This window comes from Dermacentor albipictus, chromosome 3 (genome assembly GCF_038994185.2).
Source record: "Dermacentor albipictus isolate Rhodes 1998 colony chromosome 3, USDA_Dalb.pri_finalv2, whole genome shotgun sequence".
Classification (NCBI taxonomy): domain Eukaryota; kingdom Metazoa; phylum Arthropoda; class Arachnida; order Ixodida; family Ixodidae; genus Dermacentor; species Dermacentor albipictus.
This window is the reverse complement of record NC_091823.1, coordinates 74,032,009-74,058,748: the sequence shown is the minus strand read 5'-3', so window position 1 is coordinate 74,058,748 and position 26,740 is coordinate 74,032,009. Positions and strand designations below refer to the sequence as shown.

The 26,740-nt window shown below is 47.2% G+C and overlaps 1 protein-coding gene across 2 annotated transcripts in view; it reads left to right on the top strand.

The window, feature by feature from the left end:
• Gycbeta100B (guanylate cyclase soluble subunit beta-1-like) overlaps positions 1 to 26,740 on the top strand; it is a 73,541-nt gene that overhangs the window by 27,656 nt on the left and 19,145 nt on the right. Inside the window, exons 1-2 of one of the 2 annotated variants that reach the window (XM_065430225.1) lie at positions 3,101 to 3,319; positions 20,073 to 20,146. In XM_065430225.1, the coding sequence (XP_065286297.1) occupies positions 3,317 to 3,319; positions 20,073 to 20,146 (77 nt within the window). In that variant the 5' untranslated portion in view covers positions 3,101 to 3,316. Of the gene's footprint in view, positions 1 to 3,100; positions 3,320 to 20,072; positions 20,147 to 26,740 lie in introns of those variants that run through there. The other variant, XM_070535608.1, reaches the window with a different exon arrangement.

The following is a 26,740-nucleotide window of genomic DNA, read 5'->3' as shown; positions in this document are numbered from 1 at the left end:
AGGGTACGCACATCCTCCACAGCATCGGCCATCATCCAGAAGCTGCGCCCCTTCTGAACACGCGCCCACTACCCCCGAAACAACGCGAACTTCTAACCATAGCTCCACTGCCACGCCACATGAATCCAGAACGAGGCAAGGAAAGGCGACGACAGCGAGTGGCCTACTTCAAGAGGTACACGGCAAGACACCCTGACGGCATATACTTGTACGCTGATGCTAGCGTTGGTGCACGGGGCTCCGCTATAGCAGTCGTGAATAACGACCTCCAAACTGTGCATACGGAGGTACTCTCGGAGACAGATCCGACCTTAGCGGAACTGACAGCCATCGCAACTGCAATCAAACACATGCCCCCTAGTAACTCAGCCTACCCAAGAATCATATTTACCGACTCCATGGCGGCTTGCAGGAAATTGTTGCACAATGATCTCCCTGCCCACACTTCGACATTTATTCAAGAGCACCTTCAGGGTCCTCTAGAAATCATCTGGATACCTGGTCATGACGGACTGCCGGGAAATGAAAGAGCTAATCAGCTCGCCTGCGAGACTTTGAACCAGGCACCCTGCATTCCGCGACCAGCCCAGACGAAAAGGTGGGCTCCCCTGCTTCTGCGGCCATATCAAGAGGCAAGACGCAAGTTCCCCAAACTCAGCAAAGTGCTCACCCGTGAACAGGGTGTACTGATTCGTCAGGCCCAGACTGAAACACTCCCTACACCAGCGCGAATGCACCTCCTCCGCGGCCTCTTACCTGAAGATCCCCCACCCTGTCGATACTGTGGTGAACACCCGAACACATCCCATATCCTCTGGTCCTGTGGACCACCCCCACCTCCCCTTCCTGCCCCCACAAATCTTTCCCCTAAACCCCATGCCGGGTGGCTGACAGAAGCAGCCAGCGCCGACGACCAACGGTACCTTGCGGCGTTTATCAGTGCTGCACTGAAGAATGCCGCAAGCGAGGCTCTGGACTGAGGGCCTTTCCACGTTACCACCGAACATGAAAATAAAGTTTTTTCTCTCTCTCTCTCTCAAAACCCCCGTCCTAGCCTCGAATAATAGTGAGCTGCCCCGCGAGTTATCAAATAAGAGCTCTCTCTTAATCTCCTGTTTTTGTGACCTATACATTGATAGCGATGGCTTTCCGAGCATTCTTTCTTCCCACATTTTTCTTTCCGTCTCCTTCACCTCCTTTCCCACACTAGAACCACTTTGGATCCCCTCCCTCGGCTGTAGGTATCTATTCCTCAGCTTCCTCGTTCGGAGTGTCCACTTTGTGTTCAAACTTTTCATGTACAGATATTTGTACACTTTTCCTGCCCACCTTTTTTCCTCCAGTGCTGAGAGTCTCTGTTCAAATTTTATTTTACTTATTGCCTCTCTACCTTCAAATGACGTCCATCCCATGTCCCCCTGCACTCCCTCATTAGGGGTGTTCCCGTGTGCTCCTAAGGCCAACCTGCCTACACTTCTCTGTCTCGTTTCCATGCATGCCTGAGCTTCCGATTTCATGCACAGTACTGAATTTCCGAATGTGAGGCCAGGTACCATAACCCCTTTCCATACGCCCCTAACCACCTCGTACCTATTATAGTTCCAAAGTGCCTTGTGTTTCATTACAGCCGAGTTCCTTTTCACTTTTTCAATCATGATTTTTTCCTGTTCTTCCAAGTACTTTTTGCCCTCGTTTACCCATATGCCCAAATACTTGTATTTTTGAACATGATCAATCTTAGTGCTTTGTATTTCCAATGGCTCCCCCCTTTCTGCATTGTATACCATTACCCCTGACTTCTCTCTACTGAATTGGAGTCCCAATTTTTCTCCCTCCTCTCCACATATGCTCATTAGTTCCTGTAGTCCTTCTCGGGTGTCAGCAAGCAGTACTATATCATCTGCATACATCAGTCCGGCTAGTACTTGAACTACCTTCTGCCCTTCCAGCATATAGCTTATGTCGGTTCCTATTGTGCTCTGTTCTAGTCTCTTTTCCATTTGGCTCATGTAGATCATAAAAAGCAGAGGTGACAATGGACAGCCCTGTCTGAGACCGCTTCTTATTTTAGCTGGCTTTGTAGTTTCCTCCTCCCATGTTATCTCTACCTCATTATCTCTATAAACTTGTTGTAGGAACTCTATCATCTTTCTCTCTAGACCATATTCCCTCAACTGGCTCCATAACTTTTCTCGGTTTACATTATCATAAGCTCCTCTAATGTCTAAAAAGGCTATCCATAGTGGTTTCTGCCTGGCTGTCGCTATCTCTATGCACTGTGTTATAACAAATAAATTATCATCTAGCCTTCTGTTCCTTCTAAATCCATTCTGCAGTTCTCCCAAGATCTCTTCTCGTTCTGCCCATTCCTCCATTCTCTCCTTCGCCATCTGCATTGCTACTCTGTATATGACTGATGTGATAGTTATTGGCCTGTAGGATTTAATGTTGTCCTTGCTTCCCTTACCTTTGTAAACTAATAACATTCTGCTTGATTTCCAGTCCTGTGGAACATCTCCCCCTACTACTATTTGTTCAATAAGTTGTCGTAATTTTAGTTTACTTTTCTGGCCTAATATGCTTATCAATTTCATAGGTATGCCGTCAGGTCCTGTCGCTGTTCCCACTGGGACCTTGTGTTCAATTCTGTCCCATTCCTTACTTGTCATCCTTCTGTACTCCTCCTCTAATTCTGTCCTGCTGTTGTCATTATTCTCCATTTCGTTTCCATTCTCCATTAGTTTACTGCAGCCAAGTGTTGCCACTCGCCGGTTCCATGGCAGGGCACTACGCAGGTAACCATATCACGCGGCTCGGTTGCAACGAACGAGAGCAGGGGCAAAGGCCGGCGCCTAAAGACGTTTCCAACGTTTGTCCACAACTAGATGTCCACGACAAGCGCAGCATGGTTAAGCGTGGCCAGCCGAAAATCGCAGGTACCGCCGCACGTGCTCGCACCCGTGCCTGCAGATCACTCACCGTACCACGCGGCACGGTCGCACACGAGGGGAGGGGCGAAAGGACGCCGCAGACGCGAGAACAGCAGCACCTCGAACAAGCACGCGCATGCAGCCGCGGGATCGCGCACCCGCCCCGCGGGCGCCTGTCGAGGCGCGCCCGGTGTTTCGGCCCGGCCCCGCAGCCGCGGGCCGGGGCGCTGCGGCCTACGTCGTACGAGATCGATCTCCTGCCGCCCCGCGCTCGGGGAGCCCCTGCGGCCACTCCGGCGAACGAGACCGGCCGTAATCGCTGTCGCCTCCAACGACTGCCCGACCCCCGGACCGTCTAGGCGACAACTCGGCTGCCGTGCATCGCCATGGTGAGATCGCCGCAACCGTCCGCAGCTACGTATACCGTCTCGCGGGGTGTTCGCGCCGTTCGTTAAAACACGGCCGCGGTGCGGCGAAAACCACCCCCATCGTCGGTGTCGGAGACTGCTGAAGAAGTGGTTTACATCCTCGGGCATGTATATACTGCCGATGCGCGCGCTATGGGGAGCCAGCTACTCGCACCGCGGCGGGTTGCTTTCTTTAGCCGCCCGCGCAGGGAGCGAACGCCGAGCTCATCTAAAGCCGCACTGATACTTTTTTTTCTTTTCTTTTCGTCATCCGCTCGGCTCTGTGCCCCTTTCGCGCCGCGTTTGAGTGACAGGAAGCGTCGAGATTATGTTGTTTCTTTTTTTTTTTTTTTGATTCCAGCACGAGTGTTAAGGGAGGCAAAAATATAGGCGCAAAATTATGTATATCCTTTCGCGATGCCTCGCGTGAAGTTCACACGGCGTCTGGGAGAAACAGTCAATCTGGCAGCCCATAGAGTTAAGAGTGAGACTCCCACCCACCCTACCTTCCTTGAATGGGACATTGTATACGTGAATGTAAGTAATGCGTCGCAGTTGGTTGAATTGTCTATACCGTCACTGAGCCGGCCATGAGCCGAGTGGATTTCGATGAAGCTCAGAATTATGCGTTAATCCCTCGAAACCTGCCCCAAGTGGTAGGCAGCTACGAACACGATGACACCTTCTCACTGCATTTATATTCACGGTTGTAGATGTTCACGTACGCATTGATTCCGTGGTTTGAGCTCGCACGCCGACATTAAACCCTGCTCTGTGGCGCGTGGGGTAATTTCACCTTCTTGACGTCGTAACGAAAACATTGCGCTCGACGTTTTCGCTTCAAATGGACACCAAATAACGCGACAGTTTTGTTTAGCCCGTTTTGAAGTTGGTGACGATATGAGTTGCCGACAACAGTGCTAACTATCAGGGAATCCAGGAAACGATATTCGATCGTATTCGAGTAAATCGTAACTGTTCTCCGTCAGAAAACTAGGAAACAATATTGATTTCGATGCCCACAGGACTTTCACTTTTCGAGCGTCGTGAAAATGAAATTTATGTGCGCACGAGGATATATTATGTGCTGCAGTCAACGAATAGTAATTTCCCGCAGTAGGTGTAGCGTTAACTGGTTGCAAACTGGAGAGGTTAGAAGCAGTACGCCTCCGACTACGCCATTTCACTTATGTGGAAAATAATATATTGCTTTAAGAAGTTCATAACTTAAACTTAAAGCGAAGATAATAAATTTGAGACTTCAGCACGTTCAGTGCTCTTTCGCGTAAGACAGGAGAGTGCGCGCTTAGTTTCCGCACTTCCGGATGACTGCGCAATAAATCATCACAATTTAGAACTACTGGCTTGTTTTTTATGTGTTCGTTTTTCTTCTTCTGAAAAAGAATAAAACATATATAATTTATACTATATCTGCAGCTCGTCGTCTTTGTTGTGCGTAAGCAACCACGTTTAATAATAAACGAGAAGAAAGGGGGTTAACCGAGGGACCCAATTCTTATTAATTATATCATGAGAAGCCAACAAACAAGGACACCAAGAAAAGCATAGGAGAAATTACTTGTACTTACTAACTGAAATAAAGAAATGATGAATTAATGGCAGTGAAAGTGGATGAAAAAACAACTAGCCGCAGGTGGGGAATGATCCCACGTCTGCGCATTAGCATCGCACGCGTAATGCGAAGACGTGGCATCGTTCCCCACTTGCGGCAAGTTGTTTCTGCATCCACTTTCATTGCCATTAATTTATCATTCCTTTAATTCAATCAGTAAGTACAAGTAAGTTCTTCTATATTTTCCTTGGTGTCCTTGTTTGTTGTCTTTTCATGGCACGTTTAATAGTTGTAGTATAAATGGTGCTTTCAGCTTAAAACGGAATTGCTTTAGCTGTGCGAAGGGCTGCGCGAACATGTCCTTGCTTCTTGATGTGTCGCCTCGATGTGCCGCCTCGACAAAAACGTAAATTCATAGTGGTGAACTTGGTGACGACGAAGACTAACAAGAAAAACAAGGATGAAGAAAAAAGGACGTATACTTGTGCGTGTAGAAGTGACAGTATTGACAGATGTGAGAGACGGCAGTAGCGCTTATAGCGTGATGTATAGTGTTTGAGGGGAGTGAAATTTGTAGGAAGGAGAAACTTTATTTGAAAGAAAGCTGGAGGCATCGGCCAGTGTATAAGAGACACGGGCTCCAAATTTCAGAGCCGGATAGGTTATCCGTATGTATACTCAGGCGTTGAGGATGAAAACCGACATGCTGGGTAGGAGTGGAGGGGTGGGGGGTGGGGGGAATACGAGGAAAAGAAGTGACAAGCGTACACGCTCATGCACACATACACGGACAAGGAAGAATACGCTTCACAGACGTGTACTACCATCAAATATTCAAAGGCGAACGATTCCGAAGCTACGACGTCGGGTTATTTCGTTTCCATGTTCACCTACGTTTTTAACACCGGCTTAATTCAGACTTCAAAACGTGCACCGAGGACTACTCCGTGCTTAGGAACCAGTTACATAGAGATTACGCGTCGAACTTCCACGTACTTTCGCGTAACAGGCGTGCGTTGTTGTTCTCAGTTCAATTTCTGCTGATAGTGCATACACGTGTAACCGGGAACTCCAGAATTCGGGGGGAAGGGCTGTTTCTCCCAAGTGTGTCGAAATCCGAAACAGATTGAAGGTTCACCGGAAGGTGGAGACTCGAAGCGTTCAACAGGTGGACCAAGAAGCCTCAGGCCATGGAGACAACGTTAATTGCTTCAACGGAATATGTTAAAATTGTCGTACCATATATAGAATGAATTCACGAAAGAGGTTCCACTAACTGCGCAAACATATGCGCTACATTAAACCTTGAATTAAAATTCCGTATCACTGAAATTACATGTACAGAATGCGTCGCTCCAATTTAAAGCAGTCAGAAAGCAGTACAGGCTAGCTGCATTAAAATGAAAAGTAAACTTGTTTTTTTCAGCGTTCGCAAAAACAACGTCTAGAGATTTAGAAGCGGTGGTTCGCAGCTTGAATGGTTGTTCAAGAATGAATGAGTGTACCATACACGGTACCTGACCGCAGCTTGCAAGATACGTAATGAAGAAAAATCATAAGATTGGATAACTAGATACACACGTCAATCAACAATTGCAGATAAAGAAAGAAATTATAACAGACAAACAAGGAGGAATTCCAGCGAATATCAGTGTTGCAAGCGCGCCGAGATAGCATATCTGCTTGCCATCGTCCCGAGGGCACCTTGCTTCGTTGAATGATGTGCACTTGATGGTATTGCAGCAGGTAACACATAAATTCCACGCTCCGCGTTGGCAAAAGTTTATTTTGCATGAGTGCCATTCTGGGATCGTCTATTGCCACTGCGGCCGTCCCCCCATATCACTACGGCCCAGTCGCTATCTTGGGCGAAATACGAGTTTTATGAATGGTTTTTCTTTATTAGTTTATCAGCATTGTCTAACGACTTACCTGCTGCGGTTGTACTTACGCTGAAGCTGCTGCCTCTTTGTGGTGGCAGGTTGTACTGCAAGGCACACATCGTCTCCCTTGCATGCTCCTAGTTTAAGAAATGCACACTTCCTTCGCAGGTTTCACCCAAGTGAGGGCAAATCAATGACAGCAGTAAATAGCTCCAGCAATTCCGCCCCAGTACCCACCTCTGTTATTCTCCCTTTTCTCAGTTGTATCCCGCACTTCAACAGTATTGGGAATAGCCGGTACGTAAAGATTTCAACGTGTATAGCACAGCGCTATGTTGGTGTGTCATTTGTAGGCAGCATGCATGGCGTCAATGATATTGCTTTATTTCACTGCGATGTTAGCGACGTTTCTAAATAATATTCTCAGAAAACAATAACAGTTTTTGCTTCTTTCTTTTTCCTGTTGATCTGGGGGTAAAAGATAAAAGTTTGACAATGGTTGGCGGATATTTCGCTCTTCTTCGCAAGTACCCCTCTCATTCATCGTCAGAAGCGCCTTGGAACGGTGGCTAGTCCCGGTTGATGTTTTCGACATGGCATCCTTGCCCCTCAGGGAGGCCTTCTCATTCCCTCGCACTGGCGTCATTAGTACACATATTTTCTTCCTATTTTGTCCGCTTATCTTGGAATTGAATTAGCTGATCTAATCGCACCCCTGTAAGCATTTGTCTCGTCTCTCGTCGTGTCACGTGATAACCGTGCATCACCGCTTGGTGTCCATCCACTTGAGTTTTATTATTTGCTAGTTTAACAACAACAGCTGCCGCAGACTCTTGACTCGTTTGAGTCTGTCTGAAGTTGTCGTCATCAGCGGCTGACATAATGAGTGCGACATACCTTAATGTTCGTACCGTGTGCCTATTGGAAAACTGCCGTTGTTGGTTAGTTGCGTACACATTACGTGTATCTTAACGATGAATCGCCTCGGAATTCTGAGGGCAGATACTTTGAGAATGTGGGCTACAAGTGTCATCATTTGGAAAAAGCGTGTGATTTATGACGTTTCACGCGACCGGCGCACTACGTCGCCCCCGAGCGATTAGATAGTATTGCGAGCGTTATATTCACCCCCCCCCCCCCCATCTTCCTCACCAGTATATACTCATCATCATCGTCAGCGTCATCCTCTTCAGTGCGTCGAGCTCTCACAGTTGTCTTAGAAAAGGCGGAGATAAGTAGTCCCGATCCCCGTACCTCTCGCTTAAATAAGATAGAGGTAAACATTTAATTAAACGTTTTGTGATGAGCATTTTATACATATATATCATAAGAAGCCAGCAAACAAAGACGCCATGGACAACAAAGGGATATCACTTGTACTTACTCGTTGAGTTAAAGAAACGATAAATCAGTGGAAATGAAAGCGGATGAAAAAACTTGCCGCAGGTGGGGAACGATCCCCCACCTTCGCATTATTATGCGTGCGATGCTCTAACAATTGAGCTACCAAGGCGCCGTTTTCCCATCCACTTTCTGAGGTATGAAATTGTTACTGAACGTGAACCCGACACTACCGTTTTCCCATCCACTTTCTGAGCTATCCATGTGCTACTGAACGTGAACCTGACACTACCAACAACGACACCATCTGCACACTATAGCTGGACTCCTTTACCTGGACTTTACCACTGGACTTTATTTCAATCGCGCTTCGCACTAAGAGGGGGTCCCTGTAGCGGCGCGGCTATAGTTTCCAAAGCAGGCGAAGAAGATGGGCTCACGTGCTGGTAGCGCGGGAATAGAACAGGCTAGCGCGCTCGACCTGAGAGGCCGCGGTGTCGGCCACTCCCGAGATCCCGCTGCACCATGGCTGGTCGGGCTAAACTAATCGTGGCTACTCCCACAATATCAAAAGAAGCCAACAAACAAAGACACCAAGGACAACACAGTGGAAATCACCTGTACTTAATAATTCAATTAACGAAACGATAAATCAGCGGAAATGAAAGTGGATGAAAAAACAACTTGCCGCAGGTGGGGAACGATCCCACGTAATTATACTTGGGATTGGTCCCGTTGTCCTCTCTTGTGTGACGTGCGTTCTTTTGGAGCCTTAAATATAGGGATAATGAGTAATAATACGCCAAAGTTTGTGACTGGTGGCGCTGGCTAACATTCCCAGGGTCAGTTCTAGTAGTAACACATAAATGCCCCAGAAAGTGAATGGGAATACGGCGCCGCGGTAGCTCAATTGATAGAGCATCGCACGCGTAATGCGAAGGCATGGATTTCCATTGATTTATCATTTCTCTAATTCAGTTAGTAAGTACTAGTAATTTCCTCTGCGTTGTACTTGGTGTCTTTGTTTGTTGGCTTCTTATGATATGATTAATTAAAATCGGGACCCCTCTGTAAACCCCATTTCTTCGCGTTCATTATATATATATATATATATATATATATATATATATTCGAATGCTATACTTTCGGGATAACAAAGACAATGTCGTATATTATGGTTATCCCACAGTGTACGAGAAACGGTCTTTTTTTTTCAGTTTTTATTTTCATTCCGTCTTTTAGTGAAATGTGGTGACTATGGCTTGGGATCAAATCTGTTACCTCGTTCTCGGCAACTGAACGCAATAACTACTGGGGCCATCGCGACGCGAGGGCACCAGATATGTGATTCACAGTTTAAGAGCACTTAGGACGACAAAGCTCAGCGCCATAACCGAGGCTGCTGACCCCGGCTTCTGCTGAAATGACCCGCAGTTCATATAAATCCCATTGGCTTGGTATTTGATCCGTGCCGATGTTGAGGATGTGGCTTCGTATTGCATAGTGACTTCTTGGTGGTTTCGTTATGCATTTTATACGTATGTGCAGTTGCAGAGTTGCGCGCAGGCTCTTTCCCATTTTAGTAGTATCCCACGTGTTGTATATCCGATATAAACGATGGCAAGATGTCAGTTCAGCGAAATACGTTGATTTCCACAAAGCTCTGCATGGCATGGGGAGTGAAATTAATATGTCCACCCCTGTTACATCGTCACGGCACACGGGCGTGTATTACTGAATACGACAGCACGCAGTTCGAAGGTTGGAACATAAATGTTTATTGCTTCCGTCTCGGAGCATATATATACGATACGGAGAGGGGGGGGGGGGGGGGTTGAGAACAAGGGAAAGATATCAAACGATAAACGCACGCGCCGCCAGCGCTTGCAAGGCAGTCTGATTGCCGCTGACGTCACTTTACAACAATACAATGCAATACATTACAATACAGCGTTGCATACAGTCGCGAGCAACAGTCTGGAGACCACAAGCTGAAATGTGGTTGGGTGAGAATGCGTGGCTATCTCGGGGCAGAGCCGTCGTTTGAGTAAACACATTACTGCCTCCTTGACGGCAGCCTGTACAACTGTAGGCTACTTACGTTCTTTTTTTTGTATTTTGAGCGAACAATAATGTAACTAGAACACCCTCCACCTAGTCCGGACATCCAAGAAACATTATTCGAGAGCTTGCTTGTACATGTATATGCACCAGTTGACTTAGCTCACAATCTCTAAAACTCCTAATCCGTTCACCTCACCCTCTTTCCCTTTCATACACATATGCACAGTCAATACGAAAGGTTGATCGTGTCCAGAGGGAGAAGCAAATAAATGAAGCGAGCAAGCAAGAACACAGATACAAGTAATCGTTATTGTCTCGCCATATACCTGTATAAGCTTCCTCCTTCCACACACGAAGCTGGTCCCGTGTTCTCGTCCCTATCGTAGAGCGGGCCTCGTGCATCGCTTCGAACTGCAATGCCGTACCGAGGGCTTCTGGGAGTGCGCCGACCGCAGATTGAGAAACGCTGCCTTAGGACACCGACTTCGTTACATAAATGTCGCGGGCACACGAGTGCAGCTCTCTCGCGCGTACGTTTCTCGCAGTCCACGCACGCACGCACGCACGCACGCGGTACATTCTCGCGCGTGCGCATCTCATTAGCGCGGCGCCTACGCGAGCACTTGGGGGGGGGGGGGGGGGAAGCGAGCGAGCGCACCTTCTCGGCAGCCGGGGATAAACATAGTCCGGAGAAGGACGGACCGCGGCAGCGCGGCACCGATCGACCGCGCTGACGAGGCGGACGCCGCCGCGGTCCTCCGGAGATGAGGCCGCTTCCCGTCGCTCTGTGTGGAGGCTCGCGGGAGGCGCACGCGATCGCGCTTGTTCGCGCAGGCGGCCAGAGCCCGAGAGGGGGAGAGAGAAAACCCACTCCGCGAATGGAAAGAAATAATAATAATAATATTTGGGGTTTTACGTGCCAAAACCACTTTCTGATTATGAGGCACGCCGTAGCGGAGGACTCCGGTAATTTTGACCACCTGGGGTTCTTTAACGTGCACCTAAATCTAAGCACACGGGTGTTTTCGCATTTCGCCCCCATCGAAATGCGGCCGCCGTGGCCGGGATTCGATCCCGCGACCTCGTGCTCAGCAGCCCAACACCATAGCCACTGAGCAACCACGGCGGGTAATGAAACGAAAGGCAGTACCTATACTACTACTACTTACCTTGTCTGAAAACGCAGTGTGTACCTTTACTGCGCCCCCCGGGAAACAACTACCGCGTGGCCCAATGCGGGCCAAGCTGTTAAGGAAAAAGAAAGAGGGGGACTTCGCGATATGACGATGGGAGCAACGGTGTTCGGGTAGTTCAGTCGCTTTGCACGAGGCCGATGGATTTTAACGCAGCAGCGTTGATGGCCCCGTGTCGCAGAAAATCCGGCATCGGCACCGGCTTCCCCGTGAGCGAAAAATCCACCCACATATTTCGTACATATATTTATAGGTACATAAAAAAAATCCCCTATATATACAGGGTGTCCCAGGTAATTTTAACCAGGTTTAAAAGCATGCAAATACCACGTAGCCGGACAGAACCAAGGTAATGTTGTTTGCTGTCGCTTGGAGATGCTCAGATTTTTTTTTGCATTATACCTAACTACATAACTCGTCCTAATTAATTAATCAGTTTCTCAAATAATGTAGTTAGATGAAAAGTGTCAATGAGAAAATTGTAGAGAAACATGAAAAACTCTAGATACTGCTTTCTGTTGCTGCATACATGCTGAAATCCGAGCGTGAAAGAAGCCCGCAAATGCACGCAAAATTGCCGTCCGACTGGCCGCTCGAGGCACTTATTTATTTATTTATTTATTTATTTATTTATTTATTTATTTAGGTGCCATAAAAGCCCTGAAGGGCATTAAATATGGGGGGGAGGGGGGTGTTCCATACAAAATCATTGTGTCAAATATCGAAACACCTGAACAATACTTAATATAACTGAACCTTAATAATAATAACAACAACGATAACAATAATGTGCCCTATGGCCAAGCGTATGAATAAAAGAAGTCACCAACTGGCAGGAGAGCATTGGTTCCTTTTATTCACTGTACAGCTAGTCAAACGCCTTTACAACGAACGCCTGTACACAACGAAACGACCTGTGTAATGAAGGATTGAATATGTCCCGGCCAAATTCCTATCTTATGCAGGTGTTCTGTGAACACCTCTATAACAATGACTACTACAACGAATTCCCATATATAACGAAGAAATCTAGCCGCCCCGACGGTGGAGGTGCTGCTTTACAACGAATGCCACGTTCTCTACCCTCCGCAGATGCCAATTATAGCTGCGGTCTCGTCTATACGGCAGTGCCAGCGATGCACTTGACGAGCGTACTGATGTCGGCGAGTGTTACCCTCCTGCTGTACGGCTTCAGGAATCGGTCGACTCGTACGCTCCTCGTTGTAAACCAGCGGTGGGTGCGGCGGCTGGCGAATAAGTCGCAGTTGACGAAGCCGGGATGATGCTATCGTAACTGACGACCTAAGAAGTCTTGAAAGCCATCTAGGGCGGGGAAAAAAAGTGAATGTCAACGAAGGCAACAGTGATGAGAGGCTGCAGAATTGATGCAGAATTTTGACGGCAAGGAAGGCGTAGGCTGCATTCGACAACCTTCAACTTTACCTGGCGTCACTCCCAAGTTTCGTGGCTATGAGGTCAGCTGTAGTCGCACATTCGGCCAGACAAAGTGTGCACAAGAAATAGCGACTTGTTTCGCTAAGTCTCTCTTTGTTATAAACATTGCACGCCGTACAACTCACATAAAGCATACAGGCTATAAGCACAATCAACAAGCGAAGACCTTTAGTTATTACAAATTAAGGGATACATAGCCAAATAAGTCGTTAATATTTTGCGACACTTTATCTGGCGGAATATATATGCCATTGCAGCCATACCTATTACACCGAGGTTCACTGAACGCACCGCGGCTATAAAAACGGGAGCGACGCTAGGTAAAACCTGCACAACGTCGAATCCTACCATCGCCTCTCTTTCCTTCACGTTTTTTGGTTCACTTGCAGGCTCTCGATCACTGTTGCTTTCATTGACATTCACATTCTTTGCGCTTAGATAGCTTTAAAGACGTCGCCGGTCGCAATCAACTCCGACGTATTCGCGAGCCGTCGCACCCGCTGCTGTTTTGCAAGAAAAAGCAGCGCACGCCTTCAGCGATCCTTGGACCCCTTCAGCAGGAATGTATAACGCTCGCTCACATGACGTCAAGTGCATCGCTATAGAGCCCTAGCGCAGCGCCGCAGCTCAGTGGTGGGCACATGCGAAGGGAAGTGGTTTCACTCGTACGTGCACGTTCGTTAAGAAAAAAAATTAAATTATGGGGTTTTACGTGCCAAAACCACGAGCTCATTACGAGGCACGCCGTATAGTGGGGGACTCCGGAAATTTGGACCACCTGCGGTTCTTTAAGGTGCCCCTAAAACTAAGTACACGAGCGTTTTCGCCCCCATCGAAATGCGGCCGCCTTGGCCGGCATTCGATCCCGCGACCTCGTGCTTGGCAGCCCAACACCATAATTTCACAATTTCACAATTTATTTATTTATTAGTAAAAATACAGATAATTGCATGTGCGTAGTATACATAAGGAGGTCCCAAAGTCAAAGACTGTATCGGGACCTCCGATACAGCTACTAAGCCACCGCGGAGGGTATGCACGTTCGTTGTAAAGCAACAAATCAGCCGTCGGGACGCCTAAGTTTCTTCGTTGTACTGGCAAATTCGTTGTAGAAGCGCTCGACTGTAAATTGTTAGTGGCATCTTCATGACGCACGCACTGTCAATGACACACGCACTAGGCCACACCTTTCGTCAACCACAATCGTGGCGTCGGTGAAGCGGGCTCGTCTCGCACCCCCGAGGCGCGGGCTCGATTCCCACCCAGACCGAAATTAACGTAATAGTCTCTTCAAAAGCATTAAGTTTGCTTTGTTTTCAGGAACCTCCCTGAGAAACTTGACGTCAATTCGAGAATTTTTCGTGTGGTTTCACTCTTTGCCGTCGGCCATTTGTGGTACCACTCATTCTGTCACGCCGCTGACTACAGCGCCGGATTTTCACGCAATGGAGCATATGACGCTTTCACATGAAAAACAAAGATCACACTTTTCCACAAAGCAAGTCATGTCACACGATGTAAAAAAAAAGTTGTGTCGACGGCTGGCGTCGAAGTTTCAGACCGCTGTATCCTACAAATACGGATAAACGCGCTGTCTAAATCAGCGCGATACTGAGGACAATCATACGACCGTTCTGGGAGCAATTTCTTCCTTCTAAGCAGTCATGTTATACTGGAACTCTGCAATATAACCCTTAAATATATCAAGCGAAGGATGCACGCGTCATATTACCTTTCATATCGTTCATACGAGCCGCTTGCGGCCTTCTTGTAGACCTCCGGAAAAATACCAAGTCGGTTACATAAGTGGTATGCAACTCTTCATTGAATTTCGCGTGGCCGACCAGATGCTTACTGCATATTTTTTAAAAATTTTTTTGTGGGCAGCCACCTTCTATAAACCCTTCACCAACCAAATTCAAACAACTGATATCCCCGTAAAGAACCGCACGCATCACTCTGCAATCAAACTATGCAGGTAGTTGCTTGACGTACTAGCTGTGCCGTTTACATTAAAATTTACCCCAACGATAAACGCTCTGACATTTGGCAGTTTCCTCGAACAACTTGATGCTTAGTCAGAAATATCACAGTTTCGAAATGTTAAAAACCTCCTACCATATTATGTATAACCATGGATCATTACGTTTCAAAGCAAATTCGCGGCGCTGCATCCACCTTGCGTTGCACGTACATTGGGTAACAACCACGATGTCGCACACCGACCTTCACCACCGCACGTAAACCGTTGCGGAACTACACTAAACAGGTAAGCTGTAAAAAAAAACAAAAAAAACAAGAAGCTCGCTGGATAACGCCAAATCAGGTTGATCTACATTGTGAGGCGTTGAGGCAGCGACCTCAGGATGACTTAAGGCGATAGTTGTAGTTTTACGAGGGAACGATGGTGATGAGCGGCACAGAGAAGCAGGGCCGACGCGTAAAATCAATAAAGGACTGCATATCCCATTCCGTTACAACGGCACATACCATTCAGAGCACAAGAGAGATTACCTTTATTTCACAAACGGCTTTTTGTCCGAGTCCTCATTGCTGATAACACATCGTGTGTTGCTCTGTGATCGGGGAATTTCCTGGATGTGCTGGAGGGCTGACCGAGTGGGGCGTATAGCATCCAGTGGCACATACTCAGTCACTGGGTCAAGAACGGGCGGTCCAAATATCAACAAGTTGGGAAAGCCCAAGAAAGCGTTGAACATCATGCGCTATTCCGTTAAGAGCTATAGTGAGTGGTGTTTAGAGTCGTAAGGAAAGATGCGCTTTATATTAAGAAATTATGCGGATCCCGGTGCACTGTGGGAATCGGTGGAGGGAAATGTTCTCTTATATATACGTATATATAGATGCTTGTAAAATTAAATTAAATTGTGGGGTTTTACGTGCCAAAACCACTTTTTGATTATGAGGCACGCCGTATAGTGGAGGACTCCGGAAATTTCGACCACCTGGGGTTCTTTAACGTGCACCTAAATCTAATCACACGGGTATTTTCGCATTTCGCCCCCATCGAAATGCGGCCGCCGTGGTCGGGATTCGATCCCGCAACCTCGTGCTAACCAGCCCAACACCATAGCCATTGAGCAACCACGGCGGTTGTATATATGCTTGTATTAATGCTAAATGTGGGGATATTATGGGAAACGCTACCTTACTGTGGGTACCATAGTGCAGTTGCTATGTATTTGTCATGTATGCGATGACAGTGCTTGTGTTGAAGCACTGCATGAGAACGAACTATGCGCGCAGAAAAAAAAAGGTTATTACTTCACAGACGATTAAAATACGCTAATGATTCAGTGCACTATGCTATGTGCGTGGCTTGGAAGATACGCTCATTTTTGCTACAAACCATAAAAAAAAGAAAGACGAAATCATAGCACCCGTGGTGTCCTGTCCTCTTCGTTGTCCGTGTTTCTTTGCGCTGCAATGGCTTCAAAATCATAGTAGCAGATTTTTGCTCAGTAGAAATCATTATATTCATTTGTGCTGGTAAAATAGGTAATTTAAATGAAGTATTTGCCGGAACAGATCCAGTTGCTGTCGTTATTTCTACAATGTACCATCTGCGATGTAGTAACGCCACCCCCCCCCCCCCCCCCCACCATCATACAATGGCCTCCAGTTGTGGGTGTTGTGTGTAGCTTAAAAAAGCCCACAGCGTACAGGGCATCTCGAACGCCATAAATATTAAAACGACGCTTTGTTCCAACCTTCAAACCAGTTATGGAAGGGTCTCAGATGACATCTGGTCTTTGAAGTCTGATGTGTTCAGTGTGTTTCCGACTATGCTTGAGATCCCCCACCCCTTCGCCTCCCACGGAAAAAAATAATAAAAAGAAAGTTGGAAGGTGATTGAAAGTCTAGTTTAAGTCAACGAAAGACAATGTCTTGCTAGGAGAGTGGGGGGTTAGAACACCTGTATGAGCCACGTGATATTGTGAGAGCCACGCTGGATCGACATCGTTTTATCGACGTCAGCTAGTTGTGGGAAATTGCCTTCCGTATCTGTAATCATCATCATCATCACATACACAGGGGCTGCTAAGCGCGAGGTCGCGGGATCGAATCCCGGCCTCGGCGGCCGCATTTCGGTGGGGGCGAAATGCGAAAACACCCGTGTACTTAAATTTAGGTTCACGTTAGAGAACCCCAGGTGGTCCAAATTTCCGGAGTCTCCCACTACGGCGTGCCTCATAATCAGAAAGTGGTTTTGGCACGTAAAATCCCATAATTTAATTAATTAAATACCCAGTGACCCATACCCAGTGTCTCGACCCCAGTTGCAGATAGCCATTAGCCCTAGGGGCAAATACCCAGCGACACATACCGAGTGGTGCATACCCAGTGGAGCCGCCGTGGTTGCTTAGTGGCTTTGGCGTTACGCTGCTAAGCACGAGGTCGCGAGATTGAATCCCAGCCGCGGCGCGGCTGCATTTTGATGGGAGCAAAGTGCAGAAACGCCCCTGTGCCGTGCATTGGGTGCACGTTAAATAACCCCAGGTGGTCAAAATTAATCCGGAGTCCCCTACTACGGCGCGCCTCGTAATGATATCTTGTTCTTTGCACGATAAATCACAGAATACTTTTTTTAAATAACCAGTGGCACTTATATTTAGGCTGCATTATCTCCAGGATCAGCCCACGAGAGAGGATAGAAACAGAGAGAGAGAGAGAGAGAGAAGGGAAGACGGAAAGGCAGGGAGGTTAACTAGACTGAGTCCAGTTTGCTACCCTACGCGTGGGGAGGGGAATGGGGAGTGAAAGAGAAAGAGAGAGAACTTAAGTGTAGGTTGTCTATAGTCGGGCACTCAAGTCCGTTGCCTTCAGGTAGCGAAAAAGCGCTCTAACTGCTTTTTGGGCCAATGAGCTGTGAGGCCAGGCTCCCAAGATCTTCGCTTCCGTGAATGGCCTGTCATCCAGTCTATTTAATGCACACTGGAGAGTCTCACGTTGATTATCGAAGCGAGAACAGTGGCACAGAAGGTGACTGATGGTCTCTTCACACTTGCACTTAGCGCACATTGGTGAATCCGCCATTCCAATGCGGTAGCTGTAGGAGTTGGTGAAAGCTACTCCTACCCACAGCCGACACAGCAGTGTTGCGTCACGTCGTGGAAGGTTCGCTGGTGATGTAAGTTTTAGTGATGGGTCGAGACTGTGTAAACGACACTTAGAGTTCTGTGGTGTATGCCAGCAACCTAACGTGATTGCACGAGCAAGACTGCGAAGCTCTCTTGCAGCGTCGACTCTGGACAAAGGAATAAGGACTGTCGGTGAGCCAGCCTGGGCACGTCGGGCAGCGTCATCGGCGAGGTGATTACCAACGATGCCACAGTGTCCCGGCAGCCACTGAAATATGATGTCATGTCCTCGTTCAGATGCGCAATGGCAGGTTTCGTTGATTTGTGACACCAGCTGTTCATAATTACCACGTCGTAAGCTTCGCAAGCTCTGGAGGGCTGCTTTCGAGTCACAAAATATTGCCCATTTGTTGGGCGGTTCTTTTTCAATGTATTCGACAGCAGCGCGAAGAGCGGCCAGTTCAGAACCTGTAGATGTCGTTACGTGAGAAGTTTTGAACTTGATGACGACCGATTGAGATGGTAGAACAACGGCGCCCGTAGAATTTTCGGACACGGAACCATCCGTGTAAACATGAATTCGGTTAGCATATGAAAAATGTAGAAGTTCCAATGTGGTCTGCTTGAGAGCCGCGGTGGTCAGGCTAGCTTTCTTCACTATTCCTGGAACAGCAAGGTACACAGGAGGCTTCTTCAAGCACCACATAGGGGATGGCGTTCTTGTTGCGGGTGAGTGCCTCAAAGACAAAGAGTGCCGGTTAGCCGCAATCGATCTGGAGAACGCTGCCTTGGGTCTTTTCTCAGGCAAGTGAGCGAGATGGTGGTCAGGGACTCTGGATATATGGCGAACATGCGCCCGTAGTGTGTCGATATCTATATAGGTCCTTATTAGGTTGTCTCTCGCGAGGGCAATTGTTGCCACGGTTGAAGCATTTCGAGGTAGCCCCAGACATGTTCGAAGGGCTTGGCCTTGAATGCTCTGTAGGACATGGATGCTAGTTTTGTTAGCATTGGACAGCACTGGAAACAGTGCACTGGAAACAGATAGAAACAGGTTACAAACAGACGTACATACCTGATATGGAAAAGTGGCAGTAACAACCCAGAGAAAACATTATCTTGAATAAGGCACATATCGTGGGTTGCTCGTGCATAGTAAATGTTTATCGCACTTTGGCAGTTATGTACTTAAAGCGTAAAAGCAAATGTAGTAGGAAATTTTTAAAATAAAGTAGTAGATTTGGCTCTCATTCTCCTGGAAGACGCAAGAAATGAGTAGATTCCGAAGCTGTATCACTGAGTCACTAAGAGAGAGAGAGAAAATTACGTTTATTTGCACCCACAAAAAGAGCCCCGAAGAGTCAAGAGTCTTCCTGTCTCTTCGATTGCTCCTCCCTTTTCAGCTGGCTGATGCTCCTTGGAGCTCAGCGGTGTCCAGGGCCATGCGGATGACTTCTCTTTGATCATCTTCCTTCGAGCTGGTCATTAAAGTCTCCCAGTCACTAAAGATTTGGAAAAACCCAGTACACCTACCACTATACGCGACCAGTTTTCCACGGCCAGTGTGAACCTCACAGGCAAAGTAGTTGCGGCTCGCCTCAGCAAGTCCCTAAGATGTACGCTCGTGCCAACGTACGGAACGACACAAGTGGCAATGGTATTTTCTCCTAACACGCCGGTCAATAACCGCAGCCAAGCTAACACCGTAGTCACGCGATTGCGTACAAACGCACTGTGCATGAGCCTGTTACCTGTGCTGGCCATGTATACCGATTGATATTTGCAAGTTGACCATTACTTCGTCTATACCATTTTCTCTGCATTTCCCTCTCTTGTCAGAAACAGTCGTAGCCGTAAACAGTGCGGCCTTACCCACTTCCCTGTCACTAATTGCTACCGCGAGTGCCCCTCAATCGGTCACAGCTAAACAACAGACGGCAGTCGTAAGACGGTCCCTTTGTGGGGCCGCCTCTACCAGACGATAACACAATTGATCCGCACAGAAGGCTAACGCATGTAATGCACAGCGCGCTCCGATCGTTTGATGATGGTGGTACTGCGACTGCGCAGTGGCCGGCACGGCATACAAAGAACGCTTGTTTTCTGTTCTCCTTGTGTGCGCAGTACGGGTTCGTGAACCACGCCTTGGAGCTGCTGGTCCTGAGAAAGTTTGGCGCCGAAACATGGGAACAGATCAAGTGAGTAGCGCGGCCCGTCACTCGGCAGGGGGCCGAGCTGCACCACCTATTGCCCGCCCTACCAGTGCCGTGTATACACTTTCGCGGGTACCGCCCAGTGACCCCGCAACACTCTTTGAAGCAGGGTCGCTAATGGAACCCACTTGCACGGGCACCGGCGCGACCTTGAACCGCTAAGTGGAAGTTGACAGGTGCTTAGTAGAGCGAATGTGTTTGGCAGAAAACACTTGCGAGCCCGCATGGCGGCGCCATCGATCCTGAGACAAATCCGCCCGCGGTTGAACAAAGGGACGAGCAAGAGCACGTCATCCAACGCTGCCTTGCATGGCGTAGCCGCTTGTTCTCCGTAGGAGTGAGAGTAATGATTTTCTCGTTACGGGGCTGCGCGTTGACCCGTATATACAGTATTCACCGGGGGTCGATATTGCGCGGGCCTAAAACAAACTGCCGTACGTAAGCCGAACAATGGCCGGCTCGAACGCGTGATGCAACGGTTTGTGTTGCTTTGTTTGTGGCCTCGCGATGGGCGTCATTCGCGCCCTTTGTTCGACGTTTCAAGTTCACGTACACGACATCGCCCTCGCATTTCATGCCTGCGCGGCTTCGCTGCCTTCGGGAGGTGCATACATAAAAACAAGAATGCGTTCACGTTGCTATTCTCGTATGCCCCAATGATGGATGAGGACTTGCTTTGGCAGCCATTGCGTTAGATCTAGGACTACCAGGCCTACTGAGTAAGCCTATATGAACGTATATTTATAATACGCCTCTTTTTTTTTTCTGTTGCCAGTGCCTCTTTTGTCCTGTCCTTTTGATTGTTGTTTCATCCATTCATATGTTCTTTCGGCAGCTCTTCCGTAGACTTTCTGCTCATCTAAGACCATAGTTATCAAAACAGTTCAGTTATCAAAATAAAATCTCTTCAGGTACCTGTAGTGCTCCATTCTTAGCCGTCGGTCAGTCGTTGCAGCATCAACCTCAATAATGGATCAGTCAATCAACCTGTTACAGGATCAACCCCAAATGAATAATGCTTTGAACAGCATACCAATTAGCAGTAAGTGCAAGGTCACCCCGGAAATAAAATCAAGAGTTTGACGGAAACTCGTCTGGTCAGGAGACTGTGAGCAAGGCACCAATGCGGAAGCCGAACGTCTTTTTATTTCTAATTTTTTTTATGTTCGGCGTCAAACTTTCAACTATCAAGTTAACCCCTATTCGTGTGTTCCTGGCGCTCCGGCAGAGTAGAACAAATTATTCGTATTCATATGAACAGAGAGAGCTCGACTTCTTGTCGTACTATAATGTAAATTGAAAGCGACAGTAAAGTGAGTCGGACTAGCCACTAACTGCATCATATCACGCTACGATACAAGAGCATACTTAACGTCGCATGCCAATAAAGGTTATCAATTTCAGTGCAGCCAGAAAAGCAGACATCGTAGGATAGACCGGTGTGAGCTACCATGGAAAGATTATTTGCTGCTCACTACTGCTCCGTAATGCGCTAACAAAATCTTTTTGGCAACGTAAATATTCTCCCACTCGTAGCAAGTCTGTCTTGCCTGAATAATACGGTTTCGGAAATACTGGTCAGCGTCCATTAGATTACTTATTTGTCTCATTCAGTCTTTAGTGCTCGTATTGTAAGGCTGTGTATACTCAGCCATAAATGATTTCTAACGCGCTGAGAGCCGATTGCTGGAATAGCGTTCCTGTTCGAAATCTGCAATATTTGCAAACACGTATATAGTTAGCTGCGGTGTTAATCACTGTCAGAAGGCAGCATTTAAAAGCTGTATAGCCGCTTCGAACATAGATATCCGATATCAGAGCATAAGTTTGGTTACAAGTTGAGTCACTGATGTGTCTGGAATAATTAGAATTATATAGAACTGCGCTTAGACGACCGGGGACGAAATTCAAGATAGACGAGAAAAAATAGTAAAAATATAGTACAGTAAAAATTCATGGATTTCATTAGAGATATAGTATCAGACCATAAGTTTACTTTCAAGTTGAGTTGCTGAAGTGTTTTAATAATTACAATTAATTAGAACTTATTGAGATGACCGGGGACTAAATTCAAAATAAATCAGGAAGAAAAAAAAATAGTACAGTACAAAATTCATTGAGCTTATTATAGATGTAATATTAGCGCATAGGTTTAGTTACAAGTTGAGTTGCTGAAGCGTCTGGAATAATTAGAATTAATTATTAATCACTGATTACCACACACTAAAGCACGTAATGGTAGTCTTTAGAGACCTACCACGTGAGCACGACCTTGGCTAAATTCCTGGAAACTCGGAAGTTGAAGGTGGAAGTAGTGACGCTACTAATGACGGCCACTAATGACGTCACACACAAGAAGGTGGCACCATATGTAACCGGCTAATTAATAGAAAACAGTTGCCTCCATGTTCAGTTCGTGGGTAGCGTTCGCCTAAGGTTAACTTGATACCAACGCCGAGGTGCGAGTGTCACCAAGAGACACCTAAGTCAACGATTAGGGTCCCCTATAATTTCTTTTTTGCCCTATGGAGTCACATAACACGTGAACTTAGAAGAGCAGGTACTTCGCTAATAAACCCTTGTATGCTACCTATAATGGCATCAACAGATTAGAGACCCTCGCTACGAGTGAACGAGGAGAAGGGAAACAGAGGGCTCTATATTTTATAAATCACGATCACAAAAGCTAACAGGCAATGAAAGCAAGGAAAGCGTAGGCGTAATTAGCTGTTGTTGAACATGAAATAAACTGATATACTTATATATAATCTCGAAGCACTGCGAGTTGCCATTGAATTGAAATAAAGAGGCTGAAGATGCACCGGTGGCAGCTATTTTTATAATTAACATGTCTGTTTATCAACCATGCTTGGTTGGACCACTACAAAGGACCGCTAAATTGTGCTTTATTCGGACCTGTCCCTGTGGCCTTAGGTTAAATATAGCAACGTGTATTTTGCATTTTATGTTCTCCAAGGCGGTTAGACGGCAACAAGGAACTCACAATTTCGGAAGCACCGGACGGTGGAGTAAAAATTAAGTTTTTTTTTCTCTCTCTCGCAAGTTTGGCTAATAGACCAATGTACCATCATCGCAAGTGATATCGCTGCGAAGCGCGAAAAACAATCCTCTGCACAGAAGCAGGGGATACGTAATAAAAAAAGAAGAAAAAGCCGTTACTGGCCTCGGCTGTTTTGTTTTATTTGACAGTGTGCAAGACCACAGTGCGCTTTGAAAAGTGAAAGGGAGGGCGGGGGGGGGGGGTCAAATAGCATTGTTCGTGCCCCTCCCTCACTTTTCACAGGGGAGGGGGCAAGTGTCTCCGTAACTACTCCTGAAGGCCTCTCCCCACCGCCCTTGCAAATACGTCTACGCGATTAAATGACTGACTATACGTGTCTCTAGACACTCTCGATATGTATATGATATATTTTCTCCTATAGGGACGCCAGACTTGATGTTAAAAATAAGCCTTGATGCGCCATTCCACGTCAATGGTCTCATACATGTCGCTCAACCATCTCAGAGTTTGTTTTAAACAAATCATTTCTATTTGCTTCTTCCCTCGGGGTAATTTCCGAGGACATTTTTGCGTAGAATTAATTTTTGTCATGTGATGTGGTTTCTAGGTTTGAAGTACGCCAGACATGGTTCTGCAAGAAAAGTAATATAGAAAGGCACTTCAGTGCCTGACGCGTCATCACTTCACTAACTACAGCCACAATATTTCGTCTTCATTAGTAAAGGTCCTTACTGACAACTTCCCTCAGAAAAAGTCCCGAATTCTGACAAGAGTCAACCAAATTGAAGATTCTTTAATGGCAAAAGTACTATTCGTCCTTTTATTGTTTTTCTTTTCTTGCTTTTATGGGCTGTCCCAGTGTTGTACATTAGTCTAAAAGTATTTACGCGCCAATGCAGTGCCATAATTACAGCACTTTCAATTTCTTTAATTGCCTGCGGCAGATACCACAATTCTAGTCCATGAGCTGGTGTACTCGATGAGGCGGACATTACTTTTAGAACTAGTCCTCAGGATGACACCAGTTTCAAGATAATAATTCCGGAACTTTGCGGAGAAATGCATTGGTGTTCCAGTTACTTTTGTACTTCAATGAAGAAAACGACGTTTCGTTAGAAAAGTGGAACGACAGTGCATCTTTACCGCAATTTTGACGGCGCATATCTCGTAAATGGTGTCATCCACACACTTCCTTTCGAGTGGAGATGCATTGCTTGAATTTGTGAATTGCAATATTTGCCACAATATAATTAGGTAAGAACCTAATTAGTAATTTTTGTTAATTCGTGGAATACGGATTTAAATTCTTTTGTGCAAGTAATATCCGCCTCTTCGAGTAGGCCAGCTCATGGACTATAAATGTGCTTTCTGCCACAGGCAATTAAAAAACATAAATTTAAAGTGTTCGCTGAAACACCATGTATGTGAAAGAATATACCAGTTGAACGTACATACATTTCGATTTTGGTCCACTTTCTTCCACGATTTTCGCAATGAGCTGCTTCTTGTAAAAAAATATGATACAAAGTACATTATAAAGGCCGGCCTATTTTCGTTTGATTTCCATCATTCTCTCATTTTGATTTTTGCTTTAGGCGAGATACTAAGTTTTGAATTGGGTCCCTGCGCTAATAGTTCCGTGGTATACCACTTCACCGCAAAGCGCAGTGCTCGTCTCGCTTCAGGCAGTCGGCGCGCACAGTTCTGTCGTCGTGTAACGCGACATTACTCAGGCAGTGAGGGCTCAACTGTGGTGCTCGGTTTCGTTGACTGTTATGAAGTTTTCATCGGTGTTGTCTTTTTGTGGTAGCTGCCGAGGGCGTGAGCAGCCGAGAGGTCGGACGAGAGCTCTCAGAGTTCGTTTCTCTTATCTTGTCCCGTCTTTTTTTTTTTCTCTTGCATTACATTTTGCGTACCTGCCCGAGAAGTTTGAAAACACACACGTAGGAGCGCATGACCGAGAAACGCTAGAGTGTTTATCTCGGATGACCGAGAAACCATGTTTCGTGTACTTGAGCAAATTTTCGAGCACGCCAGGTGATAGGACAGTTCTTTTTATTTTTTGAGAAAAAATGTCTCGGGAAGTCACTCTGAGCTAGGTAGTAAATAGCTGGGATTTTTTAAGCAATACCTCAGATGGCCTAGCGGCACGTCTGGGACACTTCCCGCGGAAATTACCCTGACATAACTGACTCATATGTGGCCGTAACAAGTTGTTCGACCTACGAGGAAACAAGAACGAAAACGCGTTAACAACAATCAAAACGCGTTGCTGCATTTTGGCTGAGCACCAGTGTGCAGTACTATAGGATATGCAATGTGGAAAGTTAGGCGGGGGGGGGGGGGTGGAGGTGGTGTAGTTCTGAAGGCGACCCAGCTCCTTCACAAGACAGCGAGAGAGCCCCTCCCCCCTCACCGTATGTTCAGCACAGTTAGAACAACGCGCAGCGGGCGGGGCATTAGCGTGGAGCTTCATCACTTCTTTACTCCGGCCTTGAGCAGCACCGAGCGGTCGTACAGCGAAAGCGCCCGGCGAAAGTCAACAAACTCACGTCGCGCGCGCGCGCATAACGGCACCGTTTGGCTCGGAATGACCGCGCCGCTCCCCGGACCGGCTCGCATGCAGGAGAAACCGTGAAAACGGGCTTCGTAACAAAAGCGAATGGGGATGGATATAACTCGGCCGGCGGCACGGTCTCGTTGGCGCTTCGGCGGCGTTGCTGTCGCGATTAATGAGTCACGCGACGAGCGCGCGCGCACACACACACACACGCAGGCAGGCGAGCTCGAACTGGAGCGGCGGCCGATGGCAGCGGGAACGGCGCGGTAATTACGGGGCGCACCGTTGCTTCTCTTGCGTTTGCACATCGCGCGCGGAGACATTAGCCCCACGGCGAGCGTGGTCATCGTCCACGCGCTTGCCCGACAAGCGTGTATATACTATGTGCGCGTGTGTGTTGTGTGCACACACACACACACACACACACACACACACACACACACACACATATATATATATATATATATATATATATATATATATATATATATATATATATATATATATATATATATATATATATATATATATATATGCAAGAGGAAAGTAAGCGTGGTGCTTCGGTCCAAGCGAATGCTGCGCTTCCCCTGCGTCTTTCTGCGCGCCCCGGCAAAGGAACGAGCGATAAGCGAGAGCGAACGCGCTGTTCGTACGCGACGAGCTCCGGGATGTTGTTCTGGGTGCGGTCGTTGCGCGTGGCGTGACACTTTGCGGAGCGTCCCGTGGATGAAGCCAATGCGCGAATTATCTAAGAGCCCGGCCTCCCTGCCTTTCGTGTAGCGCGAGCGAGGCTTCGAAACGGCTATCGTTGGTGGGCACGCGATCGCTTCGTGCTCGTTTTTGTTGACGCTCTTTGCTTCTGGTTTCGTACGCGCGAGTGGGGAAGAGGGGGGAGGGGGGGGGAGGAACGGGCGGGAAGTCTTGCACGGCGGGCGCTTCTTCAGTGACCGGTTAGCTGGGCTACTCTCGCTGTTGATTGCGAATCCTAGATAAGCCC